Source organism: Microchirus variegatus, assembly GCF_963457635.1.
Source record: "Microchirus variegatus genome assembly, chromosome: 4".
NCBI classification, from domain to species: Eukaryota; Metazoa; Chordata; class Actinopteri; order Pleuronectiformes; family Soleidae; genus Microchirus; species Microchirus variegatus.
The window spans coordinates 25829904-25849652 of NC_139805.1; the positions used below are offsets into that span (position 1 = coordinate 25829904).

General features: G+C 38.9%; 1 protein-coding gene across 1 annotated transcript; it reads left to right on the plus strand.

Moving 5' to 3' along the window:
* Window positions 1-14655: 14655 nt before the first annotated feature.
* LOC310925481 (claudin-18-like) lies at window positions 14656-18952 on the plus strand (the record flags this gene model as incomplete). The annotated part of the gene is made up of 5 exons (XM_083887449.1): window positions 14656-14875; window positions 16833-16997; window positions 18009-18141; window positions 18224-18337; window positions 18823-18952. 5 exons carry the CDS (start codon window positions 14656-14658, stop codon window positions 18950-18952), a joined length of 762 nt encoding a protein of 253 aa, XP_083743575.1.
* Between the last annotated feature and the right edge of the window lie 797 nt (window positions 18953-19749).

Below are 19749 nucleotides of genomic sequence, written 5' to 3' on the forward strand. Positions count from 1 at the left end.
AAAGGTGACATGACCATTTTTATGAATGATGTCTGTTGCTGGTTTGTTTTCCATGGTTGGTTGGCTGTTCTTCCATTGGCATGGACATGGCTCCACAGATTGTGTTTGCTGGCTCCATTGAAAACAAATGGCCAGAAGAGGGGAATGGAGGGAGGGAGTGAGTAGCATCAGTCATGAGTTTTTACGACAGTGAGTATAAAGCGGTAGACAAGGGGGAGCGCCAAAGAAAAAAACGGCTAAAATTCCACTTTAACACCGAGATTGAGTAGCGTTCACCTTAAACTTGTCTTCATGATGTTAAAAATGTAGAGAAACAACAGTATTTGCATATATTTTGGTCTCTAAGTTCTGTTTTTGTTGTCTTATTATTATCTTGGCCATCAGCTTTATCCATGTTTTATGCCTCACCAGCTATAAGGTGAAGTATCTGTGTCCCTTTTACATGGTGATGCTGCTCCGTCTCACTGACAATAACCAAACAGGAACAGCTCAGGACATGAAAGTTGTCTGTTGCCTCTTTTAATCACAGCAGGTTTCTGACCAGACTGGCATCTCCATGACTACAGTCTATATAGCATTTAACTGAACAAGCCCAGGAGGCTAGTGGACCGTCATTGGCTCCAGTTGCACTGGGGTTTATGGTGTTGGCACTGCAGCTTTCCTGCCTCCCACATGCGACTGTATTCACACTCGGTGACAACAAGACCCTCCTTCATTTCGCAGCCAGTCCTCCGTGTTCCCACCATCCTTTGTTGCCACATTAACCGTAGGCTAACATAAAAGTAATTGGAAACGGATGCAAGCCAAAGCTCCAATTAATGCACCACCAAAGTCCCCGTTCTGTGTAATCGGCAATAATGGTTTCATGTTTTGGAGGGCGTATGGTCACTCGCGTTCAGCGCTCACCTCGTGACAGAGAGTGTTAAACCCTGCTCAAAATCCCCACTCCACTGTAATCTTCATTTCAGTCGTTTTCCCTCTTTCTCCATCTCCGATGACAGCTTCAGTGTCTTCGCATTGCTCGCAGTCAGATCGTGCGCCCGAGTGAACAGGAGGTGTAATTGACTACTGACAACTCAGCGACAGGATTCTTAATTATTACTCTAGGGTACGGTGGCTGGCTGGCCTGGGTTCAGCTCACTCACTGAGCATGCTAACAGAGTCATTTCCCCCTCTTCTCTGTGAATATTGAAATGCAGTTTTGTTCGCTGCATTTCCATGTCAGACCCTGAGACTTTACCAGATGACTGCAAATGAAATGTGCTGTTAGTTTAATGTTCTGCCGAATTTGAAAACAGAAAGTGCACTGTTGGCTCCAGAAGAAAAAAATATTCATGACCCAATCAATGCTGCCACAAACCAGTTTATTTACAGGATATTATATTTGCCCTTTTTCAAAAAGATATCAGTAAACAAATATGAACTACGTAGACATACAAACATCTTTTATGAGGTACACTTTTTCAGCTGGTTGTTATTGCCAGTGCATTTTGGACATATTCAAATCTCATCAGAATGTGGGAGAAAGGGTGATTTAAATTACGTTGACTATGGTGTGGTTGTTGGTTTGAGTTTTGAACTGCTGATCACACAGAACCAATCTCTTGTGTTTCCTGGAAAGTGTGAAAAAGCCTCGTAGATGCCTGAGGTGAATGACCAGATTGGTTTGCTGGTCTGCCAAAGGCCCAAGTTTTGAGTTTTGCACAACACGTTCAACCTCAGATGGACTACAGCAGCAAAAGACACTACTGCGTACCACTTGTACCACTTTATTATGCGTCCTAAGTAAAGTGACTGGCGAGTCTATTGTGCAACCTGTATTTCAACGAAAACATAACTATGGGTCGTTTTGGACAAAATCTGAATACGATCGTATGCATACGAGGTATGTTTTTTAAAACAACGACCAATAGGTATTTTTCAACTCAACTATTTGAAGACATTTCCTGAAACAATCCCGTGTTTAAAACGTTCTCAAAATGACAATAAAACAAAAACATTTATGTGTAGTTCTCTTTCTGTGTGGATAGGGCCTCGGACTGGTAATTTTGGCTCTTATAGAGATGACTCTTTAAGCCCTGGTATACTTCTGCGCATAATGCACGCAGACCCAACGCAAAGACAGCGACTTGCGTCATCAACGCACAGGCTGTGTGTGCAGCCCAGAATTTGGAACCACGTACAAAGAGAGCATGGACAGCGCAAGCGTGAATTGAACCTCCGTCCCATAAGCCCCAAGCAGAAAAAACATTTCGACAAAAGACAAAGTAGTGGCCAAGGATAGTCATCCGAGCTTTGACCTGGTGACCCACGTACCGGCTGACACCCAGACTCCCCTGCCCGACGGACCTTCCAGATGTGTCCAAGGGAGCTGTAGCATCATTCTCTTCTTCTTCTTCTATTCCCTGCATCCAGTGGGATACTACAGGACCCCGAGTATACTCGGGTCCATCAGGGCCTTGACTCTTAGATAATGAGGTGCATGCATTATTATGTTACATATCTGTTTACTTTGTTGACTTGGTAGAACGGGTACGCTTCCTTTTCACAACTGCTGTATTTTTGGGCTTGAATTTGTGAATACCAGCGGTGCTCAAGTATTGCATATTGGACTATATTGGATAAAAAATATAAATGAAATAACGTTAAGGCTCCAAATATGATACAACATGGTGCCTTTTGTTTCCTTTGCTTTTGTGTGTCAATACTTCATCTGCCCTTACAGTGATAAGACATTACACTGAGGCTCCCGCTGCTGCTACTACCACTACACAAGAGTTTAATTCCTCTGGTCCTTGCCTGTTTGTGCCTGCACCGGGGCCTGCTCAGTTTGATAGAGCAGAGTAAAGAGGGCGAGCGTCGCTTTGTGCTGCAGTCTGTGTCTTTTGTGCGGGTGGTTATGGAAGAGGGTGTGAAACAATTGGACAAAATGGCCCTAATGTGCTTAAAGAATCTTCTGTCTATAATCAAAGCTCACACACATGCACCACAAAGGCAGACAGAGCAAACCCAATTCTCTGCTCTTTCCTCCGACTGTTCCTCTGCTGGCTTCTCCTCTCTGAGCTAAAAATCCAGGATCGCTTATTGGCTTTTGCTCAGCTGTCATTCTCAGAGACTCATTGCCTCATCTCTTAAGGAAGAGACAATGCAGGGGACTGGCTTTAAGAGGAGATGGCAGAGTGTAACTTTGTATTTGTGTTGTCGTCATTATTCTGTATTGTTTTTTCATGGCTCGATCCACTCTCATTTCTTCAGCCTATACATTCCATCACAGAGAGTAGATGGAAAACGGAAGCACAATTGTTAACTAAACTTCCAAACCACGACAGTCCAGTGTTATTGATGAATAGTCGTAGCGTCCAGTGTTTGCTGAGTTTTATGAGTGAAATTAAGATTTGACTTTGAAAGGTTTCATAGTTATCTTCCCATTACCAAAAACACACATACAAAAATGAAAGTGTAAAGAATTTAATTTGCGTTAGCTGGAATAGCTTACTACTTCTGAAAATATAGAGTGCCTAAATTGTTTGTTAGTTTGTTTGCTAACCGTTTGCTAGTTTGTTTGTAGCAGTCCTGGATACTATCTGAATTTAGACTAACTCTAGTAGCTCTGTTTACACTGAAGCATATAAATGCTGTGTTCACACGCAACAAATCACGTTCGGTGTGAACACAGCATCAGCCCTAAAGTAGCCATTTTGTTAGCTTTCATGCTCAAAGCCATTTCTAGAAATGATACTAGCTTATAGCATAAAAACTAGTCGGACTGAGACCTACACAGTGAGGTTTTGCATTAACATGTTAATGTTTTTTGACCTCTTTTAATGACAATTGTTTATAGCGTAAAACAAGTTAAGCTAGCCTAGCCAAAACAACATTTTACTTTTATCATATTTAGAAAACGAGCTAGCACTATAGTCCAATGCATGGTCAATAGTGTTAACATGTTTTAAACCTTTTGTGCTTTAAAGTTGTGTCTTATTTATTATATTTTTGAATTCCCTTCATTGTTTTCTGCTGGTTTATTCTTAAGATGTCATCGTATATGGTTTTTGTTTCATTTTTTTTTTTTATTCCCATATTTTTCTTTTTTATCTATATCTCTGCCTTTGGTGTTGATAACTATTATCATGTACGATCCATTTTGGCCTTAATGTTTTAGTTATATATACTGACAAATGTATCAGTATGTTTTGGCTAACTCTGGCATATTTACAGAAATGTTTATTGCGATGTTCAAATAAACCAATTTATGTATTTGTGCATCAACGTTTGAGGATACTGACACTTATAGAGCAACCTCTTAGCAGCCGTAAAAGTGATATTAGCTCTTTGTCTTTCTTGAGTGCTTAGTGCCATTATTATTTATGTAAACTCAGTATTTGCTGTTCATTCAAGGGGCCACTTTAAGAGAGTGGTAATTTGTGACTTGTACATGTTATACACCTGCTTTGTTTGTAATTATGCAGCACACTTCCTGTTTTTAGCGAATAGCATACGGCCCACTGGCTTTATTTTTGCCTATTCGGCAACCGTGAAGCGATCAACAGAGTGAGCAGAAATGGCCGCTCATCTCATCTGTAATTTGATGATGAATAGATGGGAGAAAAAAAAGAAGGGGGTGAGAATACCTGAGAGTGTAAAAAAAAAAGCATGATGGCTGCCTCATGACCGCTCCTCGTGCCCTTAGTGTAACATTCAGGGGAAGAGTGTCCCTTTGTTATCACCCCCCACACCCCACCCCCTGCCTGGCAATTATCACAAACTCCACTTCCCCTGCCCTGCGGAGCCCGGAGAACTGAGCGGCCGGAGTGGGAGAATAGCTACATTTATAATTTTTTTCTTCTCTTTCCATAGATTAATTTTCTAGGAAGCCCTGTCACTGTTGTACAGGGAAGCGAGAGAGAGGGAGAGAGGAATAGAATGTGAAAAAGAGGGGGAGATGTGGGACGGGTGGGTGGGTGGATGGATGGGGGGGCAGAGATTGGGGCTACAGTGCATGAGGCTTCTCGCTTTTTCCGTTTTCCTTTTTTTTCTTTTCCTTGACAGATCATTTTCCATGCAGGGGTATCAGGGGGTCTGGCCGATAATTGGCATGCAGATTGCAGCTGATGGCGTCCCGCAACAGAAGAAAAGAAGTGGCTAGTTAGAATAATGAGCCAGCCTGCCTGATGGATGGGCGAGAGAGGAGGTCATAGGAAAATGTTTCAGACACAATTCTTAACACCACTCCCCTTCCCCCCTTTCCTCCTCCTGCTACCTGCACCTCCCATTTTTATTTTTCTATTTTCCTCACAAAGCGCTGATATTTCATTATATCCTCCTCTCTCTACCCTTCCGGAGCAATGAATGCGTCCCATCTTCCCCTTTTCTTCTCCTCTCCTTTTTATTATTTTATTTTATTTTCACCTTCAGTCCTCGGCCCCAGCTGTGGACTCTTTGCACCGCACTGTGCAGGACAGTCTGCAGCTACACAGTTTTGAGTACGTGGAGCGGCTGAAAATGTCACAACTCATTAGGAAGACGACGCCCTTAAGAGACCTCTGTGTTTTAATTACAGCAAAGGAGTTAATTAGTGGCCACTCAGTGGATTTATGTCTTTTAGCGTCTGCTTGTGCAGGTTTCGGCCTAAATATGATGGAAAAAAGTCAAATTTTTGTTGAAACTTTTATAATACACTGTAAATTATTTGCAGTATGTTCCTAGTAAATTACTTTTACTGTATGATTTTATACCAAACTACTGTTTAGTCTAACTTTATATTATATCATATATATATAAAAGGAGATAAAATAATACTTTAGTAGTCCCACATAAATAGTATTTTCCTGAATAAATACTGTATTTGATCGTAACTTCATATAGTAATGAATCCATACAGAATAATACTGTGATTTATGTATGCATAAAATATTTTATTGTAACTGTCACATTTTACTGTATAAATTCTGTATTTGACTGTCAATTTATAGTAGTTATTCTATACATTATATTACTGAGATTCCAGTTACTATTTAACTGTAACTTCCCAGTAATTATGTCACATTTAATACTTGTGACAGGCATAGATACATTTCACTGTATGAATACTGTATTTGACCTTAACTGCTCAGTACAGTATATTACTGTGATTAAGCAGTATTTCCCTGTACAAATGTTGTATTTAAATGTGATAATTATACCATCCATCCATCTTCTACCGCTTTATCCTCCACATGAAGGTCATGGCATTAGTGCCAAGCCCAGCTGATATAGAGCGAAACACGGGGTACAATCTGGAATGGTCACATGTCCAACACAGGGCGTGTGAGGATTACACGTTAAAAAAAAAAATACTTTACAGGTTTGGTTTTTTTCCGCAAATATGGTTTTATATTGTAAAAAGCCTTTGAATGACTAACCTAATCTTTTTAAGGTTTTGTGTTTACTTTAGTGCACTTTAATTCCATTTATATGACCTGTCATTTTACTTATAAATAATTTATAAATAATAAAAACTTTTACATAAGTATTATATTTTAGTGTTTTACCCCTGTGATTTTGACCATTCTGAATGAATACATCATTAGACTGTACAGTCAAATCATCTCTTCGGCTTGTAGATAGTTTAAAAAAACACTAATGTATTCATTTCTATCCCAGGTTGACATTGGACACCGCTCATCTCTGTGGGTGGATCCATACATTTCTCCTCCATTCACCCTCAGGTTTGCATTTTTATCGACAATTTAACTTTAATCCTATACAGATTATTAACCCAGACGTTCATCCCAGGCTGCTAACTGTCACTGTGCTCTAACAGGTCAGGTGTGGTGAGGAACTGAGGAAGTGTAAGTGTTATTAATAAGGAACATCGTCATGTGTGAGAGGATCACATTCCCCCTGCTTCATCCACACATTTTGTTTTGTTTGCGGACTCATTTTTAGCGGCGGTTTGAGTCGCAGATTATATTTATCCTGAAATTCCGCATTATCTGTTGTAATTTACTTCTTTTTTATAAGTATTTACAGTACTTACTTTAAATATGGAAATAAATACAGGCTAAAAGTGTATAATAGCAGAATTGTCCAGGTTGCACCATAGTTGGTGTTTGTCACAAGTTGTTGATAATGTAGCCTAATATTAAATAATGACCTTTAATCACAGTGGAGTATACAATATACAGTGTTTATACTGACTATGCCAACATTTGCCTTTATGTCATCGTAATATAAACTAAAAAGGGAGAAAATTACAATATAAGATAAGATGAACCTTTATTAGTCCCACAAAAAAGGATTTACGGAGGCACAGCAGCAAAGAGAGTCAAGGTAATGCATACAATAAACATGCATTTCCACAAAATAGAATAATAAGCCACTACTTTATCACATGATTATCTACATATCATGTATTGGTGGTATGTTTAATTACTAATGATTTTTAACTTACTATTAAATAAAGACATTTAAACACAGTGGAGTATTTATATATTCTTATAAAGAAGATAAGATAAAACAAGTTAAGATAATCCTTTATTAGTCACAGCAGCAAAAACAGTAAAGGTGATACATAATAAATGTGCTTTTTTGCATTTATGAATAAAAGATGTTGCCTATTAGCAATAGATTATACATTATATACATTAAGTGGCCAGAATATATGATTAGATTCACTTCATTTGAGATATTGCACTTATGTGAAATGAGTAACATGTTGTGATTTACAGTTTTAATATTAATAACAGACCATGTATCCTGTAAATATGTAAAACTGTGTGTTAAACTTAGCTGTGCTCTATCACAATAGAACAACACAGGACAGTGCAGTTCACACACGGTTCACTTCACTTTGATTCAGCACAACTTCATGTTTTTCCTGCAAAGGCGACTTATTCAGTGTCTGGCCAAATAAATGCACTCACACAACAGATGGGAGCAGAATCATCACACTTAAGTCAACGCAAGTGAATTTAAATCAAACATAGAAGAAAAGTGTTTAAAGGCGAGCGGAGCGTAATGAATCAAAGGTGAAGTCATGAATTTTATTTCAATTTAAACTTCACAGAGTAAAAAAAATGACTTTAATCCTGAAATAATTTCGCTGAGTGCGCTGTCCTACCTTATAGTATTTTATAACTGTGGTCTTGAAGTGCATTGTGGGAAAATGCCACTCATCAACATCTGATTCAGATATCACTCGATTGTATTGTACTCACTTTTGACTCATTTTGAAGTCACTTTTATGCCTTAAATGTCCAGTTTGTTAAAGGTGCCATATATAAGAATGTGGCCAAAAATGGTTACTACATTCAAATTCAAAATACAGAGGTCTTTTAGGTTTTGTTTTCTGACGTAACTGGCAACCCGTGGTTGCTTAGGCAGCTGAGACTCTACTGACTGCAATGATTGGTAGACGGCGGTAGGTGGCGCCACATGCCAAAGCATGATTTCAAAACATAAAAATGATTTGCAGTCTGCAAAATATTGTTTTTAATGCAAATATTTTGTCTGTACTGTTGTTGTTGGTGTTTTCAGTTTGTTATATGAACATTATTCCTGAGTCTATGTGACATATTAGGAGGATTTTATGGCCAGTTGCTTTAGATTTATTACATAATGCACCTTTAAATTCCAATTTAATGACGCAACCTTCCCTTTAACCCGGCGGCCATTTTGGACCACCATGTTTCTACAACAGCCCACAACGTGACATATTTTGAGTTTTTATGCTAACTGAAGGCTACATAGTTTATCCAACAAAATAGAGAGAGATGAGGGATATATTCGCCAATAAATGTTGCTAACTCTTACAAACTGTACCTTTTAAAATAGGTGTGTAGTGTGAAATGTGTACACATTTATTGATATTGATCTCTACAGTTAAGGTTATTGATAGTTAAAGTGAGAAATGGGAGCTGTGCTTTAGCTAGCAAGTTGACGCTATTGTTTTGTAAGAGAATGCAAAAAAACAAGTTCTATTCCAAATTATAGACGCAATCTTCCCTTTAACCCTGCAGCCATTTTGGACCACCATGTTTCTACAACAGCCCACAATGGATAAACTAGACATCTTTTGAGTTTTGATGCTAACTTAAGGCTAGTTTTTCCAACACACCCGGAAAGGAAGACAGAGATGAGGGATATTCACCGATAAATGTTGCTAACTCTTACATATTGTATCTTTAAAATAAGTGTGTAGTGTGAATACACATTTAGTGATATCGATCTCCATAGTTGAGGTTATTGATAGTTAAAGGGAGAAATGGGAGCTGTGAGTTAGCTAGCGAGTTGATGCTATTGTTACATACAAAACACAAAGTTAACTTCTGAAAGGAGCAAAAGTCTGAATTTAAACAAAGTCTTTACATCATAAATCAACCTCAGAGTGAATTTAGAAGAGTAAGAAAAGTACTTAAAACACTTAATGATGAATCATTTTTGTGTTGTCTGAAATTATTAATGGCACTGTCTCACCATTTTTTTTGCCTGTACTTGCTTTATGCGATGCATTGTGGGAGAATATTGGTGATACACTGTCAGCATTACAACATTAAAAGCGTTAAAACGATTGTGTCGTGTGGCAGCTACTGACCGATACCTTCATATTGATCCCTGTGATCGGAAGGAGAGCACAGTTAAAACCTGTGTGATACGGGGAGTGATGGGAAACATCATCACAGATGCTTTAAATATGAGTTGACTTTTATTGTTGTGAAGGAGAATCTGAAAAGAGCAAAAGTCTGAAGTAAAACAGGAGAGAAAAGTGTTTAAATCTGAGCAGAACATATCATAAATCAAGTTGTGATTTCTTACTTCCATTGAAATTTAAAAAGACTAAAAAAGTGCTTTAAACACTTAGTGATGGATGATTTTTGCGTTGTCTAAAATGATTCATGGAGCGGTTTCACAGTTTTTGGAAAAATTGGCGATAAAGTGTATTGTCAGCAGCACATTTGGTGTTTTTCTTGATTGTGCTTTTACTTAAAATAATTGTGTCGTGTGACACAGCAACACGGCTACTGATTGATCCCTAACAAATCATGGAGGAAAAAGCGATGGGAGTAATAATCAGGAGAGGAGCAGCATTTGTCTCTCGTTAACTCCATTAACACGAGGTCTCTCTGTGATTGTGTGAGACTCTGAGAAAAGAAGAAGTTTAACGGCACAGAAGTCTCCTCGTCTCTGCTGTGGCGGCTTCTTCTGAGCAGCTACAGGCTTAATCTCACTTGCACCCTCATCAACACGACACAGAAGGGAACAAATTTACTGTTTCATCCTCATTCTTCTGGCAACGCTAAGGAGCTGTATACAGTACACAGCAGATCAAAGCCTTAATTGAAAAATAATTATAGGTACTTAATCATAGAAAAGCACTGGGCTAATTGAAGTGAAAACAAGGAGGCAAACTCAGACCCTCGGAATGGTGGCAGAAAGAGGATATTGTAAGGAGCTCCTTCTTCAATACCCATTGTCTTCCAGATTAAATAGGAGAGGGCTATTAGCAGAGTTAATTGGCTCTCTAATTTAGATCTCGCCCAACTGAAAGCATAACGGATGCGAGCCTGTCCGCCAGTGATGTGTGCACTCTGTCACGCTGTCCTGCTGGACTGTGATTGGTTAATTGCTCAGGGATTTTTTGAAGTTTTCTGTCATTCTTCAAATTCAGCGGCAGATTTGTGGCCTGGGCTGTGTTTGTGTCCCTAGCTGCTCAGGTGCTGGTTTTTTATTGTTTGGAGATTTTTTTTTTTTTGGAAAGTGGGAACTCACTTTGTTTACATCCTGGCTCACATTAATCAGTTTTTCTTTATTATTACAAGGCAGGAACATGCCATAACACCATTAACTCCTACTGGTTTCTTGTATTTGCACCTTTAATGGGATTTTTTTTTTGTATTTTTCTAGTTTCATTTTGGATTCCCTCAGAGGAACAGCACTTTCTCCCCAGGCCTTCTTCTGTGAAAGGCCTCCTTATCACACTCCCAGCTATTCTGCTCCCTGCTGCGCCTGCTGCTGCCCTCCTTCTCTGTGCTCACTCTGCCCTCTAGTGTTCATCAGCAGGAATTGCACGGATGACTTAAAAAAAAAAGGAGGAGGACGAAAGTAAATGGACCGTTTTTGGACCATTTTCAGGGACAGCCTTTCATCATTTCAGCTCACCTCCTTTCTAGTGTTTTCCTTTTGTAGCCTGACTCGTAATGACTGGAGTTCAAAAAAGAAGTTTTTTCTTTTTCTTTCATGGTTTCTCAGCAAAGTCGACAGTGAAAGTGACAGCAAAAAACGGTCAGAATATGAGCCTCAGTGTATAGGAGCGCAGCTATGTTTTCATGGAGAGCAAGACTGTGGCACAGATTTTCATGGGTTGGAGACCCATGGTGATTATTAGACTCATACTGTTTCAGATGGACACAAACGTGACTACTTCACATTTCAATAACTATATTATCTTGTCATCTCGCATTTGTGTGAATTCTTTCAAAATAAAAGTCTCCCATCAGCGTCAGTTGACAAAGCGCAGGTCTTTGTGCGGCTCACGGTCGGTAAACAGTTGCTCCTGCAGTTGCTGGAAAAGTTGTTTGCTCAAGGTTCAGTCAGTTGACGGACAAATGGGTTTGTTCAGTAAACAGAAAAAACAAAGAAAACATTAGTAGGCTACTGTGATTTTGACTGTGATTAAATCGAGGTGCGTTACCTGCACTGATACTGTGATTTACTGCACAAAGCGTGACCTGAAACATAGTCTAACCTTTCTTACCTCATGGCAGGATGATTAATGACTAATTTACTAATTATAGTAAGTATCGTTATAGTATAGTATTGTATTGAGACATGCTATTGATGTGTTTCTGTCAAAATAAGACATAAATGTGTTGAGTTTTAAATATCTATGCTTTAATTATTTTAATTAGTGGTTCCTTACTATCAAAAACATCCATATTAATTACATATGATCAGTTTCATTAACTTAAAAGTTAATGTTAGCTGAATTTGAAATCACGTTTGAGTTGACAGAGCAAGACGATTGTTAAAATGTGTGACATGTATAGTAATTATGGGCATTTTGTAAAGATATGTGCATACTTGAAAAGGAAAATCTCACAAAATACTGTTAATTTAAACTTAAAGTTAATAGATATATGACATTGTGTTTAAATTAACTTTATGATAATTAGCATTTTACCAAATCAAGTACATTTGGAATTTGTCCAATCCAGTACATCAATGACACATAATAACTAAAAATAACTAAATAATAACTTGATCATTAATCTAATCATTCATTTCACTTGTGACTGAAAATATGTGTATTTTCTACCTTCAAGTTAATGAATACTGTTTAAAATATTAAGAGTTTTGCATGTAATAGGAACTCAGTTTCGCTTCCGTCCTTCTCTCTCTCTCTCTCTCTCTCACTCTCATGTTCCCCGTCGTATCAGCTGTAATCAAATTGGTTTCAGTTCATTACAATCATATCAGTGTTTACTTTGTTCCCGTCTGGCTGTTGGTGCCACAGTTTTTGAGTTATGTGCTGTACGGTTTAAGTACAGATTAACAACTCAGGGCTGAGACACTGAGCACTATTAATTCCTAATTCTGTAAATGCAAACCAGTCAAAACAAAACATTCAATGTAACCTTAGTAATAGTAGTTTTATTTCAGGATGTATTTATTTACATCCCAGTGTAATGAGACATCTGCTATTAGCACAAGAACAGGATGTTAAATATTGTATTACATAATTATACCAATAAATATCTGGAATATTTAAGCTAATTTTACCGTGATGGCTTCACAGCTGACCCTTAATTTTTTGTTGTTATTGAACAATAATCCCAAAATAACCTTTAAGCCTAATAGTGTAGAAATCAAAAGATCTGAGAGATAACTATACCTCAGCTCTTTTTCTAAACTCTCTTTTCAGAAATCTGAACTCTGATGTGAGACTTGGACCAATCACAGAACAGTTCAGAGAGCGGGAGAAAGAGAGAGCACCTTCTATTGGCTGTGCTACTTAGCAGCTGCTTGTACATTGTCATTTTCACTGGAAAGTAATAATGCAACATCGGTAACAACTGCCTACACTGCAAAGAAACCTAAAAAAAGTGAAGAAAAAAACCACGTGCCATTGTGGGTGGGAGGGGCTTAGAACAGAGTGCATAACATGCTCAATAATCTGGACATAAGACTTAACAATGAACTGAGGATATGAAGTTTCAAATCTTCAAAACCTGCTTCAAATTAGCTTTTTAAACAATGATAATAAGGAAGATGACAAATGGGTGATGGACATGCCTGTTTCCATGTGATATTTGCTATAAGAATGAATAATAATGGTCAAAAATACTACTAAAAGCTACTGGTTATAATAAACTTGGTCTTTCCTTCTCAATTCAGCTCAATAAGGAATGTATTTTCAATGAGATTATGTTTGTTTTTAACATACTGCCAATATTAGATATATGGGTATTTGAGGCTAAATGTGGAGAGGATCTGGCAAATAACAAAGTATCCCATGGTGAGACTTCTCTCCTCAACTCCAGAAAGGATGTTGCCCTTCTTTATTTGTGGAGTAAGACACAGAAACACAAGCTTGGCCTGGCTTTCCTTTTAAACTGCTGTAGAAACATGAAGGGGCAACATGTGCAGATCACTGGCAGGGGAGTGATGTGGTGTGACAGAGGCATAGCAGCAAAAGTGAAGAGAAGGTCTTCAAGACTGTGAAGAGACCTGCTGAGATATGATGTATGGTTTGGAGACGAGGGAGTGACCAGGATGGACAATGAGCATATTTGAGGGACAGCTCAGGTTGAACGGTTTGGAAATGTAGGAAAAAGAGTGATGGTTGACATGGTTTGGTCTGAAGATGGAGGAAACGAGGAAGACCACAGAGAAGGTTCATGGATGTGGTTAAGGAGGACACGAGGACAGCTGGTGTAACAGAAGGGGAGACATGGACAGGGCAAGATGGAGGCAGATGATCCAATGGGGCGACCCCCTAAAGGAAGAAGCCGAAAGAAGCTTATTCTACACTCTTAGAAATAAAAGTGCTAAGTAGAACCATATAAGGTTCTTCAGCTTGTCCTCATAGGAGAACCCTTTTTGGCTCCAGGTAGAACCTTTCTATAAATAGTCCCCTGGAACCCTCGGAGGGTTCCACCAAGAACCCTTTAAACCCTATTCAGGAAAGGGGTTTTAAAGAGTTCTCTGGATCAAAATGGTTCTTACTGGAACCATTAATGTCGCCAAGAACCCTTGAAAAACCCTTTCTTCGGGAAAGGGTTTTTCAGAAGCAAATGGTTCCAGGTAGAACCTCAACCCTTGTAGAAGGACCCTTTTGGAACCCTTATTTCTAAGAGTGTAAGGCTACACAGACCAAACTAACTTTATACAAACACACCCTTGGATAATATATTCAATTTCTGTCAGTAAACCATCTAAACATTCCAAACTGGACCTTTAAAACAAAAGTAAAATTAGCTTTCAGTCTCAGAACCACATCATGTACACGTTACCAACATGAATCACTTTGACTGATACTGATACTGATATATACGCTCCACCCAGCCTCCTAAGTACATGACCGGGCTATGAGCAAACACACACACACACACATACAACAGTCACTGGTTTAACCCAATCTCGAATTCACGCAGACACAGACTTCCACGCAGCATCATGGCCGTCACGCTCTGCCAGGTGCTCGGCCTCATCTTGAGTTTGATCGGGTTGGTGGCAATCATCGCCGCCACAGCAATGGACCAGTGGGGCACAGAGGACCTCTTTGACAGCGTTGTGACGTCCGTGTACTCGTACTCCGGCCTGTGGAGGTCGTGCGTCCGGGGGAGCGCTGGCTTAACCGAGTGCCGACCTTATTATACCATTCTGGGGTTGCCAGGTACGTTTTATTCCGTTTTAGCTGAATTTACGTTCAATTTTGGGGGTGGAATTACACAGAACATGTCATTGGAGAGCCAGTTTGAAGTTAATTATGATTCATCGAGTAGAGAGGATTGGACATTTTGGGCCCCGTGTTTCCTTGACGATGACAGTAATGAGACACAAATGAGACCACATTCATCATCGTTGCTCAAAACTGGAGCAAAGGCGAATGAAGTAAACACGATAAGGAGCTTGTTCTTCTTCACTAAAGCTAATACTTCATGATAACACTGAAGCTGTGACTCAGCCATTTCACGTCTCTTGACTTTTGAAGGCTGCTTTTGTTTGAGCGGGACATCTAAAATGGCGTTCTCAGTGTTGCAGTATACCGGATTCATGTTGTCCACTTTCAGCACCAGCGTTATTTTATTTTGTATGTAACGTAATGTATATAATAGCAAGTGACACCCTTGCTATTATGACAACAGGGAGGAGAACTCCACACAAACACTTGTACATTGTAAAAATTTTGGTAAAATTGGGGAAAAAAATTGCTGAAAATACTTCACATTCACCATAAAGCTAATGGTGAATGTGTTCCCTGATCTAAAGTGTCACCAAAAATTCTGAATCACTGGGCAGCGATAGGTTTCAAGTCAGTAGTGACTCACTGAGTCAAACCTGGCTAAAGAGCAGTGAACTATTTCGGTTTCATTGCTTTCCTGATGATAACAATTACGATAAACCAATTTGACCACACCCTCCATCATTGTCCAGAACTGGGACAAAAATGATAAGGAGCCTTTTCCGTGTTGAAGCTTAAGCTGCACCTGCAAATCAGCCATTTCATGAACTTTGTTTTGAGCGGGTATCTCAAATGCTGTCTTGATGATTCAGTTAATTGGTTTCATGTTGTCAGTTGTGTGAGTTTTTTTAATATCTGCAGCGAAAGTGATGGACGTGTGGAGTTTAAAGGATCGATCCTTTATGGTTGTGACAAATATTTACCAATATTCTGGGCTGTGGGGGCCGTGCGTAGCGGCGTAGCTGTATTATACCATCCTGGGACTGCCAGGAAAGAGAATTACACTTAGAGGAAGGCAAAAAAAAGGAAACGTTTATCGAATGTTTCTTCAGGTTCGGATTAGAAATTTTTTCCAAAAGACCATGGGAGGCACTTTGGAATATTTGGGAGGGTTTTAGGGCAGATTTCCCCCCCGTTTTCCCTCCTCGCCACATGAAAGTGCAGTCGACTGCAGAAAAGATGGTGTCTCTCTGGAATCAGATGGAAATTTGATGAAACGTCCAAAGCTTAGCTGAGCAAGCACAAGCTTTAACGGAGTGTCACACAATGTAAAGTACATTTCTACAATCTGTACTTAACAGCCGAGTGCAGTGTGGAGCACATTGTGTGGAAGGTTTTAAAGGCTTAACTGCAGAATAATACAGGTACAATATCTCCGGCCACAGAAGGACGCCAGTTAGGCTCGATGTGTGTTTTTTAATATATTTTTTTATTACATAGTGACTTGATTTTTTTTTTTGGCTCCTGCTTGAATGAAAAATACATCATTGCATCTTCTTTTGATTAATAATGATTGCTATTATTATTATTTGCCATTGCTAAGAAAGATGATGCTTTAGTTTATTTAAATATAGTAAAATATCATTCAGAATTTAGACAATGTATGTGGAATATTGGACAGTGACCCTTTGGTTTCATGTTTTTCCTAATTGTTAAAATCTTATTTCATGTTACAGCAGTTTGAGTAGGGCTTTTTTCTTTCTTTCTCTCAAATGTTTTGCAAATGTTAAACTTATTTTCAACTATTTAAACACACAGGAAAATAGGTTTTTACCGGAGAATTTAAGTGAGAGTAGCTTCTCGAACTTTGCAAATTCAACTGCTACGATAAACTGCAACGTCAAGAACATGTTCCTAATGAGGAATTTCTTACCTTCTATTCTTTCAGCTCTGCTCCAGGCCGTCCGAGCCTTGATGATTGTCGGCATCCTCCTCGCAGCTATTGGCTGTCTGATCGGCATATTTTCACTCAAGTGCTTGAAAATGGGGAACATGGAGGACAAAATGAAAGCCATAATGACTCTGACGGCCGGGATGATGTTTCTCCTTGCAGGTCTTGTAATTTGTTTGTATTTGTTAAAAAAGTTGCAGTGAAACCATTGTACTGTTAAGCAAAGGCAACTCATAGCATTTCCAGAATGCCCCGACCCAAATGCAGGTTGCAAAAATGAACAAAAGTCTTAAATAAAACAAACTGGCAATCATGCAAAACGATATAACTGTCACTGTAAGGGCCGGGTCATTTTGACCAGGATTCTTAGAAGAGATTGGATCATCTCCTGAATTTCAAAAATTCTTCCTTAAGAGGTTTGCAGATATTTTCAATGCATCCTTGTTCAGGCCGTTGCCGACTATTATGATGGTAAATTTCAAGTCATTCCGAGATACTTTTTGTTTTTGAGAAGAAAGTCAGCTCTCTGTCAAAGTGCATCAGGGCAAATGGATCATTTCCTGAATTTCAAAAATTCACATAAATTATTCCATAAGAGGTTTGCAAATATTTTCAATGCATCCTTGTTCAGGGTGATGCTGACTATTATGATGGTAAATTTCAAGTCATTCCGAGATACTTTTTGTTTTTTTGATGAAAGTCAGCTCACTTTCAAAGTGCATCAGGGCAAATGGATAACTTTGGAAACAGGTCCGTGAAGTTAGCCGCAAAGCTAATGCAAAATAAATATGTGCTCATGTATTGATGGAATGGACACCTCGTCGTTTCAGTATAACACCATTTTCTGCATTGAACTTTGTGAAAATGTCTAACCCATCGTGAGGACAGCCTCTTCACTCCCACCTTCCCACTCCACACAGCACAGCTGCTGCTGATGAGTCGCTGCCTGTATGGGGTTGCATGATGAATCCGTGAAAATTAAAATTCATCCGAAAAATGTAAAAATCAAGGATGCACACCATCGAGCCATGCTCAACCCATTTCCATAGTCTTAGGGAAATCTGTCTAACGGTCAGTGAGATATGCTTGTCACAGACAGACAGACGCAACTTGCTTTATAGAGAAATATGTGTGGCCTGGGCCTAAATCTGTAGTTTATTTGTGAAATTTTAGGCATCTGTGGCATTGCTGGGGTTTCAGCCTTTGCTAACTTGATCGTGCAAAGTTTCCGCTTCACATCGTACAGTGAGGGGTTCAGTTATGGAGGAGCAGGCATCGGTGGACTCTCAGCAGCGCTGACTCCGAGGTAAACATGAAATAATATTAGTGATTTTTTCTTTTTAATTATTATTCCTGCAGCTGTTTCACTCGTTTGTTTTTCCGTTCAGATATACGTTTGGCCCGGCTCTTTTTGTGGGCTGGATCGGTGGTGGCATATTGGTCATTGGCGGCATCATGATGAGCGTGGCGTGTCGCGGAATGTCTCCAGACAAGAACGAGCGGTATATGTTCAGTCGGTGAAGGATGCAATCTGTGAACTGTTGTGACCTTTAAGAAAAAGTTGTAGATACAACTTTTGATGACAGCAGCAAAGTAACGGAAGGAAAAGAAGCTGCTCAATAGAGCAACGGCCACTACAGAAGTGTCCAGTAAGCAGAAAAGACAGAAAGAGTGACACTGAAAGACAGAAATCATGCAGGACAACAATATATAAAAGTCCTGGATATTATGTTATTCTGTGGTAGTAAAAACCTTAGCTCCTTTAAAATGTAAAGGCACATACTCAGCAAAATGTAGATGAGTCTTTTATAGTTGCAAATGCTGAGAAGGCTGCTTGCAAAACAAAATACAGCGCTCTTTATTCCTTCCTGGTCACACATGTTTTCACTCGTATTCACTCATATGTTCACATATTAACGTCCAGGGATGATGAGGTCAGACTCTTCATCTTTGTTCATCCCTCTGTCCTTCATTTTTTTCCACTCAGCTACGATGGAATGGCCTACAAAGCTGCGTCTCAACACACCTTCTACAAGCCCGACAGCAGACCCCGTCCAGTCTTCAATGTGTCGAGTGTGGAGGGAAGACAGTCGAACCAGAGAACTGATTATGTGTAGAATCCTCTCAGAAACCTCCTTTTTGTATACATATCCTGCAGCTCTCTGATGATACCATTACTGTTATTGTTTATTTGTTCTTAAATTGACTAAATTAAAGCTGTCGTCAGTGACATTCTTAAGTTAAAATACAACCTCAACAGCTCTATTTTCATCACAGCTTCACATAGAGATGTGAGGTTAGGCCATAGGCTGTCGATAACGCCACACCCACTTCAACAAACATGTTCATATAGTGACGTATAAAACATTTGTTTTTCACTACAGTTATATAACGCTAAAGTTGGATGCTGTTCGTGATTTGTGTTACCTTCTTTCTTACTGTGTCGAATACAAACAAGAATGAATTTTATTTTTGTGATGATCATTTTAAAACAAGACGATATTTAACACAAAATAAAAATTGGTAGTTGCACTTGCTGTTTTTGTATTTACAAACCATAAAATGTACCTGTCCTGATTATTAAAGAAGACATTCATGACCTGACTCCATGCACTCAACTCAACTGTAGGCAGCTATACAAAGTAATATACCAAGTTACTTAACAATACAATAAATAAAACATGGCACATAAAACAGGAGACAAAATAAAAATAATTAAAAAATAAACAATAAAACTATAAAACAATTACAATGTTTAAACAACAAAAAACTGTCTTTTCCTGGTTTTCAATCATTTAGCCACAGATTAATTGGACCAACTAAAGTAGCGTTAGCTTGCTAAATGTAGGTTTATTTTCCGAGTAGAATTATTAGCTTATTATTATTATCTATATTTGACATACAAATTCTGTAT